Raw genomic sequence first — 9521 nt, forward strand, 5'->3', positions numbered from 1 at the left:
AATACATAGTGATTTGTAAAGTGAGTAGCACTGACACAGTATGTTTGGGTCTCCTGGTTTTTATTAGTAATCTGGCAGCGGTGTCCTGAATGTTCTGCAGTTACCTAATGATCTTTAGGAGGAAACGAGAGACCTTTGCAGTAGTGCACCTTGTTGTCAAAATTAGCTTTATTCATTATATCTAGAACAGTGTCCTTGCCAAGAATTACAGGAGAATTATTCCATACGCTCTCTGTTCCTGCTTTTCAGAGCGTAATGCTCCTTCACATAAACATTGTTTCCTTTCTGGGTGTTTTATGATCCCTGCTCTTACAGTAACTGCGCCCTCGCCCTCCCTCCGCCTCTTATTAGTCCAGGGCATCAAATCAGTCGCCCCATCAGCAGAGATCTCAAGGATGTATAGGGACTAATGTCAGTTTATGTTGTATTACAGCAGCGTGCATGCGTGTTCACATCAGAGCTAAACAAATTTCACAGCTCATTAATTGTCCAGTTAGCTACTGTAAGACACCAGTTTAATGGGCTCAGTGGAGCTTTTTGCTCTGTGTAAGGCTAAAGTTACTATTTTCAGATTGATTCAACTGATGATTTTTTTATTTTATTTTTTTTTTAAAAGATTTCTCAATGATCATTTATGAAATGCCCAAAAAATCCATCCTGGCAATTTCCTAGACCCTATTGTATCTTGTTTTGTCAGAAACAGCAAACCAAACATCACAACAAATTTGATTTTAAATTATAAATTACCAGAAAAAGCAGAAATATTCTTATTGGAGAACCTGGAACTAGACTGTTTGGTACTTGGAAAAATGATCATGAAGAAATCAAAATAGCTGCAGATTTTTTTTTTTTTGTCAATCAAATAATCATTTAATTGGCAAATTGTTTCAGCTCTACTACTCTGAAACAAGGACAGTCAAGGAAATCAATATTTTAAATCTTCTTTATTACTTGGTTATGTTTATAGAAGGATTGTGGCTTTGGTTAAAATACCCTTGGTCATCCTGATTATAATAAACATGTAGAGATGTGGATTTTTTTTTTAAACATAAAATTAAAATATTTTTTAAACCTTAAATCAGCCATTCACCCTAACCTTCTCTTAACACAGACCTTATTGCTCTATACCTCGTCACCTCACTTCCTCCTTGAGTCATGTCCTAATTACTACAGTCACTAAAGGTCATGGTTGTAATAACCCACTGGCACAATAGACATGTGGCCTTGTCTTTTACAGAACAGTCTCCACATTTTAAACACCATTTTTCAAAGACTACTTCATTAAACACAGTATTGCTGTTGTATTATTGCTTATTTGTCGGCAAGAGTTTGCAGAGTAGAGGAAATGTTCTGCCAGGTTACTGCTGACCTGAAGACATTCAGTGTAGCTACTGTTCAGCAGAGCACGCTTTACTGGATAAACAGACTTGTAGCCGTGAATCTGACAGTGTGGCTAAATAGAAGTCTCACTACAGGTGAAACCTCTTATGAGGTTTTGTCGAGTTTTTTTAGCCAAGAATAATCTAGTTACACGTATATGGGCTATTTCAAGCTGGTGAGCCTTCAGCATTACAGAGGATATTTGGCTACAGCAGTCAGTGTTTTACACACACACACACACACACACACACACACACACACACTGTATTGACCGCTGACTGACCAGTTCGTCCACAGCCGGTCTGGGAAGCTGATGTTTGCCGGTCTCTCCTCTCGCTGTCTAGTTAATAATTCAGCTCACCTGAACAGAAACACATTTGCCCTATCAGCTCCTGTTTGGCCAGCAGAGCGTGGCGATGACGGTACAAGCTCCCAGTCCATCGCGCACCCCCCTGCCTCCCGGGCATTCCAATTCACGCCTCTGTCTGCAGTAATGAAACAGTCTGTGTCCTCTCCTCTTCGTTTCTCTCCTTGCATCCTCTCTTCTCCTTTTCTATTTTCTCCTCTCCTGTCAGGTGTTTCCTCTTGGCTCATGATTCTTCTTCTCCTTATTCCAATACCCTCCTCTTCTCTCCTCTCATTTTTTTATTTTCTTCTCTCTAGTCTCCTCTCCTTTCCTGCTCCCTTCACTCATCTCCTCTTCTCTTCACTTCTCTCCATTTACTACTTGTCCCCTTTCTGACCAAATCAGGTAAAGAAATCAAACAAGAATGGGGTACATGTATGTTACTCTGATATAAAACTGTCTATATTCAGATGTGCAGTAGATGCTGGTCCTGCTATCAACATAAAACGTCCTGTAAGAAGTAACCTAAGAGATGACGCTGATTTTGTCAAGCTAAGCATGTTGGCAGGGTGTCCCAGAGCCTCAGGGCGTTTCCTTTCCTCTCTCCTGCATCTTGAGTTTGATGTGCATGTACAGTAGACTCCCACATCCCTCTCCTAACTCCTCTGTCCTTTTTCATTTTCTTTCCCCTGCAGCTACAGTAGCTACAGATACAGTATGAAGCTGCATTCACAGTCTTTTTTATACATTTTCTCTGCTCTTCTCCAAACTCTAATTTGGAGAGAAAGTGTTACATTTGCTATCCTCGGCAAGTCATGAGATGTCCATAGGAGGGTCAGAATTAGACTGCAGGGTATGTAAAGAGAAGGAAAATAATGGTCAACAAATAATATACAGTATGATATTACAGTTTTCAAGGTAGGTATGAAGGAATTAAGTCAACATACCTAAACAGCAACATAATTGTTCAATATATGAATTTGCAAAGGCACATCTTTTCTAATTTATTTTTAATCAAATTAACAGTGGTATGTTAATTACAACTCTTTTTCCAACCTTAACCAGGCGTTCGCTGCCATTTGCACCTATAGTGTCAAATATTGATGGTGTTGTCAGGCACTTGGGTTGGGTCTCTCATGTCAGTCACATGCTTTGTTGACCTGACTGTACACACGTCGATCATTTTCCCAAGAGGTTCTGCGACACTACATCGTCCCACTGCTTCCACATTTACTGCTTAGAGATGACAGTAATCACTCTGATTGATTACGAGATTGCTTGCTGCTGTTTTAGTTTGAGGGAAGTTTTGAAACTGAGAAGGTAATGGAGGAAATTCGGTTTTTGCTAAATGCAGTGCCATGTTTGGATTTTGCTTGAGTGAGCCTGTGTGCTCCATTGATTTTGTGAATAAAGCGCATCTAATGGATGTAGAGTTTGGGGAGACGGAAAGAGAGAGGTCCAGTCTGGTGAGAAGCTAGTAGTGAGCAGAAGGGCAGCAGGAGCCACAGCAGATGCATTTAAAGGACCTGCTGTGCATCTAACGCACCTGAGACATCGATTCAATAGGTTGACTAAACTTCCCAGGGGGTCGGTGGGCAACTGTTTCCTCCCATTCCAGTGGTGCCCCGCTGGCTTGTCTGTGACTGCAGCACTCAGTGCTCCCTTTGCTCACGATGGCTCTCTCTCTCTCTCATGGGAACACTGCTGGCTCCCAGTCCACTAAACACACACTGCTCCCGTGCGTGTCTGTGTGCATGAGAGCAGAGGCTGGTCAGGACTGCAATCCATGTCCACAAATCCACACAAATTGAATGAAAATAGAAAAGCAACCCTTTCAATAAACATCCAGCCTTTTTATCACAAGGCTCATTGATTCAATGCATATACAATCGTTCCATCTGTTTCAGGCTGTTTCTCAATATAAAGTCATTAAGCATCCATTAGTTCACCTGAATCTTTGGTTTTGGGGGCTGTTTATCAAAGCTGCAGAGGGGTTTTATTACATTCACGCTCAGACTCAGCGTAAGCCTTCTCAGTATCTGTCATCTGTGTCTTATCTGCCTTCTGTAATCATTACTTTATGCTTTTTGACCTGCCCTCCTGTAAGTCTACATATGTGTATGAAAACAGAACAAAAATAACTCTTCATTTTTTTAGTTCTGTTTAAGCTTTTCTGACAAACTGTTCTGCCAGGGTGTCTTTTTTTTTAAACTCCACAGACTAACCTTAATGTGCTGTTTGAATTTACAAAGCCGTGCTTCTGTCTTATCTATTTCTGATACAATCAACAATCTATGAAGTTGGTGGTGTTGCTTTTTTACTATTTTGATGTATTTGAAGTGCAATCTGCAAAACTCCTGGCCAAAAAGAGGCTGTGAAATGTGCTCACCTTTTTGACTTTAAGTCATTTAAGTTTTAGAAATCCTTATTAATTAGAATCAGTCACCGTGACAGGACTTACTGAGCCTTCATCCTCTTGAAGGCGTCTGCTTTTGTTCACTACGTGACGTAAATGCACACAGGTTTTCCCTTTAATAACATCCCTGTTATTATAAACTAACCCCAGCTTGTTTTGTGCAGCGGTAGCAGTTTTGGGTCTAACAGCAAAGTGCTGATGACAGGGAAACCTTTCTGTCTGCAACACCTGACTGCTAGTGTAGATTACACACCCCGCTCCCAAAGGACCTGCCAATGGAAACTCAGACTTTTTAATTACAGTGTTGCCACTGGGTGGGAGAGTCATGAAAAGAATTTTGAGGTAAAAATGGGGTGACACTGCCTTTGGCCAGATTTCAGAAAAGGTGGGCAAAAAGAAATTATTTGTTTTCTTTGTTTCAGTTTGTTCTGTTTTTTATTTAATAACCAAGTCAGTCATGATTGTTAGAATTATTTATGCTCATGTTTGATTAAAATTTTCATGTTTGGAATTGGCAGACATTTCTTTAGCACCTGTCTCCTCATGAATAGATTAATCACAGACACTACTGACTGGCTTTATCAAGCTCACCTAGTCTGACAGTGATACTGGACCATCTGTTTGACTGGTAATGTAAATTGCTATTGATGTGCAGAGAGCAAAAATATTCAGACTAAATGTTAGATAATACAAATGTTGTTTCATTGGGAGCCCATAGAATTTCACTATTAATTTTATGAAGAGCCTTGACAAGCGGATGATGAAAAATCCTCTGCCGCACACTGAAGGGCACAGTCACAGTGAGTCGCAATGATTTGCATAGCTTAGACAACAGAGTAACTGTGCAATCATTAAAACATAGTGGGTGAGTTGACAGAGATGGACGAGGTTTGTTCCCTGAAGCAACCTGTGGAGTCCATGATGTGGATCTTTGATTAAAGCACCTTGAAGCTGAAGGCTGAGAGATTCCCCTGCTGTGAGAGGATTAAGTTGTGCAAGAGGTTGTGGGAGATGAAATGTAACTGAACTGAGACAAAATCATTGTGACGAAGGTTTATAACCGTCACTTAATAGTTGCTGATTTTATTTTACTTCATCATCATTTCTTCATTCGTTTATTTATGTTTATTTACAATTTTTAATATATGAGCAGAATCTTCACAATTGCATCACAGGATGTTTCACTGTTTGCTCGTGTTTGTATCCCATGAAACGTGACCCGTGGATTAATATGAGGCTTACATGCTTGCATCAAGGGTAGGAATATTTGAGATATGATCTCCTGATTTGCTGTCTATCAGTGTGTCTTTATATTTTATTTTTCTGAAGTCAAACACCTGTCATGCTGCTGTATATATCAAATTCTGCTAAAGAAATGTCACCAAATTCTTAAAACATTTTGATCAGCTTATGTGCACATAACACATGGTACGATATGTTTCCATTTGATGTGTTTATAAGTCGTTTGCAGCTTCTCACAGCTGGATCAGGGTCTACAAAGTGATATGCTGGCTAATTATAGGTCCAAATGTGAGTTTTTGCTCTGTTATCTAAAGTAAATTAGAAGATAATTACATTTGATACACTTTTACACAGTATTTCTCTCTCCTGCTTCTGCTCTTGCTCTCTCTCCTCCTCTCCTCTCTGCAAACAGTACATTATTAATGCTGGAAAATGAGCCTCTCCAAACAAATCACATACTGTAGCATCACACACAATATTATTCATTTGATGTCAGCCACTTGTCAGAATGACTTGATTAGAAGTCTGGTTTATATATTCAACATCTGTTGTCATTTCCCAGCCCAGGATTTTTTTTTTTTTAAGTCTGCCATCTTGTGTAGCGTCCATCCTCTCACAGCACATTTAGTAGCCACTGTTGAAGAATTACGAGTGACCATCAGTATCACAGTCACTCGTATAAAGGTTTTTTCTGAAGTACTTCTTGATGCATTTTAAAGCTGCAGACAAACACTTTAGCTTAACTGATAACTGATACTGGTCCTGATTAAAATCTTGATTAAATGAGTTGTCTCTTATAGAATGGCAATTTCTCCATGAAGTCGCTTAATGGTTTGATGAGTATGAAAATTATGTGGATCATACGCTGTGGCCTTCAGTCACCAGATCTCAGCCCACTTGGGCACCTATGGGAGAGTTTGAGTGATGTGTTAGACAGCGTTTCCACCACCATCATCAAAAACATAGTGAGGGAATATCTCTTGGAAGAATGGTGTTCGTTCCTCTAGTAGAGCCCAGAGACGTGGGGATTTAATGCCGAGGTGCAATGAAGCTGTTCTGGCAGCACATAGTGGTCCAGCACCTCACTAAAACACTTTAGGTTGGTTTCTCCTTTAATTTGTCTCCCGTCTGTATCTCCAGTAAGTTAATACAAGCCAGTATATCAATCTGTAAATCAGTTTAGCACTAATCAATGATGATGGAGCTTTGTTATCAGTGTTAGCAGTGTAATCTTGTCTTATTAGCTCCAGTTAGCATAACCCTTACAATTGTAGGGGTTTAAAGTGTAAAACAAGCAGCAGCAGTCATTGCAGGAGATGCACCTGTCAGAATGACAGACGCTATTTCTTTGTCTGTAGCATTTAACAGGTCTGTATCTGCAGTTGCTTATTTGGTATGTTGCCAAGAGCTATATCTGACAGTCAGGATGCTTTGCTGTGAGAGATTTAAGAGTCTGTTCTGTTGGATCTGAAAATGTTGTAGGGGTTTTGATTTGATCCATTTTTAGACACAACTCAAAGTGTAGCCTGGTCCAGTAGTTGTACAATATATGTTATCACATCCTAAAAAAATTTGCATTTGCTAGACAGAACTACAATAATTGAACTAGTTAAAATAAGGTAAAAACAACAGCAAGAACACTGGGGCAGTATAAAATAAAGAATAAAGCCACAAGAAACATTGCATGACAAACATCTTCAAAAAAATAACCCAGTAGTTCAGTAAGGCTGCAGGTGTGTGTAGTCTGATGGAGCTTGTAACCACTATTTTGCTGAAATTGCTCACGTGAGTTAAATTATTATCACACACCGTCATTTGTTTTCGATCAGTGAAATATACACCTTTCTGGGACAGATCCTCATGTGCATCTTCACTGACATAAATCACAGATAATCAGGCCTTTATTCATCATGTTTGCCTGTATTAAAGTACAGCGATGTAGCAGAGAAGGTTTATTGGTGATGTAATGACAAGACAGTTAAGGTCTGCACTGTCACTGGGTAAAATGGGCCATGGATGGATATCAGCATAATTACCCTCCACTGGCCAAGTTGTCCTTGAGGAGGAAATGAACATTTCTCTGTTATGTACAGGGTCAGCCGATGTGTCCTTCAGATTTAATACATGCCATCACAATGGTGCAGACACACATGGGACACATATGCTTTACACAAAAGAGGTGCATACAAACACACAAATGAGCATCAAGAACATCCCACAAACCTTCAGTCAAAGAAGGTTACTGTTATTATTGGCATCATTATTAATCTGTTTGAAGCATGACAAAATACATCTTTTCCAAGTGTCAGTAATGGCCTTCAATCAAATGACCTAGTCTGTATAAGAACACATAGAGCAACCCTGTCTTTGTCCACTGAGCCACACCAGGGACAGCACTGCAGCAAAAGCAACTAGAACAAATCCACCGTAAGAGGAAAAAAAAAAAAAAACTAAGCCTGTAAGGAAATAAAATAATATTCCATCCATCTGTTGAACAGATTGGTCCCCTGGCTGCCTCCTGATCTCAAAGTTTTCTTTGTTTCCTGAACTCAAAGTAATTATTGTCATTTTGGAAAGCGACAAAGGATTTATAAAAAAGTAATGTGGGAAACCCTTAAATTAAAAAAGCTATTAAAAGATTTGGCATATGATTTAGGTGGAAGAATTCTGAGCCTTTTAATCAAGCTGCTGAAATGCAAAATACAGTGTACAGCTAAATGATTAGCAAATAGTTCAGCTAAAAATGCATGTTTAGCTGTAGCAGGAGTAAGAAAGAAAGAATAACAATGGAAAACACATTTCCAACATTTCAACCCAAAGCACCATATCATTTTTAAATTTAATACTCTGTAGTCCTTCAAGTCTGTTTTGCCCTGTTGGCAGTGTGACCATCTGTAGTGTTTTCCTTGTGGTGTTCCGTTTTCTTTGCACATTGAGTGAGAGAGACACCATATAGTGCATGTGTGGTGTGTCTAGGTTATAGACACCCAGCGAGTCTAACTTCTTTCTACAATATAACGGTCTAAATTGACCGTTATATTGTAGAAATAAAGTGTTACTAAAAGTTAAACTTCATCAATAAATGTGAAAATAATCATGACCCCATGTCAGGTACAAATAAAGGTTTTCATTTATTCACAAATCCTTCACAAGTTTGTGCAACTTCTTCCTTCGTCTTCATCCAGGCCCCTCAGCTTGGCACTCTGATGGGCGTCTTTATGCCGTGCATCCAGAACATCTTCGGTGTGATCCTCTTCCTCAGGATGACCTGGTTGGTGGGAATCGGAGGTGTCATTGGGACTTTTGTCATCGTCTTTATGTGCTGTACCACAGTGAGTATTTTACCTTATTCATTTTGTATAATACTGTACACGGCAGCAGATGAGGTACTAGTAATGAGTCACTAGTAAAATATATCAGATGTTGATTATCGCAGACTGGCATTGACAAAGAGAAATTTAGTTTCCCATTGATACTGCAGCTATCGCTTTATTGCTCTGTTTGTGCTGGTTTAAGCCAATGTGGGTAATGCTGCAGCGTGGTGAGCAGCATTTTAAAATGGTTTTTACATGAATGAAATGAGGTTTCTTGATTTGTCAGATGTTTAATTCACTGGGTTGGACAAAACAGCAGGTTATTCTGGTCATAAAAAATTTAAATATACATTATACAGTGACATTACACAGTGCAGTATAATTTTTTTTAGGATTTTCTACCAAAATGATAGCCATTATCTTGCCCATAATTCTCTTCTCTCCCAGCTCCTCTGTGGAGTTCAGAAAACACCCTCACACAGAGCCTGACTTCCTAATTAGTTTGTCTAGTCTCTTCTTGTCTGAAGCTGAGATGTAATTGTTCTGCACACCACTGCAAATGCAGACTTTAAATAACTTTATTCTCCTCAGAAGGCAGAAGCAACTCTGTTCTTAAACAAGGCATCCATGTTGTTAGTCCACTTAGCAACACTAAAAACTGTAAGCAGTGAAACACCTGTGAGACTTAGTGTCTTTGTGGCCCAGTCGTTCCCCCTGAAACTGTAAGTCTTGAAAAATTGGTCACAATTAGTAATTTCCTAAACCACCTGGTCATTAGTTTTCAGCAGATGCTACTCAAACAGGAATAAATGGTGCATTTATT

General features: G+C 39.4%; 1 protein-coding gene across 4 annotated transcripts in view; it reads left to right on the forward strand.

Moving 5' to 3' along the window:
- Positions 1-9521, forward strand: part of slc12a5a (solute carrier family 12 member 5a) — a 140113-nt gene that overhangs the window by 96976 nt on the left and 33616 nt on the right. For all 4 annotated transcript variants that reach the window (XM_020585825.1, XM_020585902.1, XM_020586050.1 and 1 more), the window contains one exon: positions 8570-8716. In XM_020585825.1, the coding sequence (XP_020441481.1) occupies positions 8570-8716 (147 nt within the window). The remainder of the gene's footprint in view (positions 1-8569; positions 8717-9521) is intronic.

The sequence above is a fragment of the Monopterus albus genome, unplaced genomic scaffold (assembly GCF_001952655.1).
Source record: "Monopterus albus unplaced genomic scaffold, M_albus_1.0 scaffold1.1, whole genome shotgun sequence".
NCBI classification, from domain to species: domain Eukaryota; kingdom Metazoa; phylum Chordata; class Actinopteri; order Synbranchiformes; family Synbranchidae; genus Monopterus; species Monopterus albus.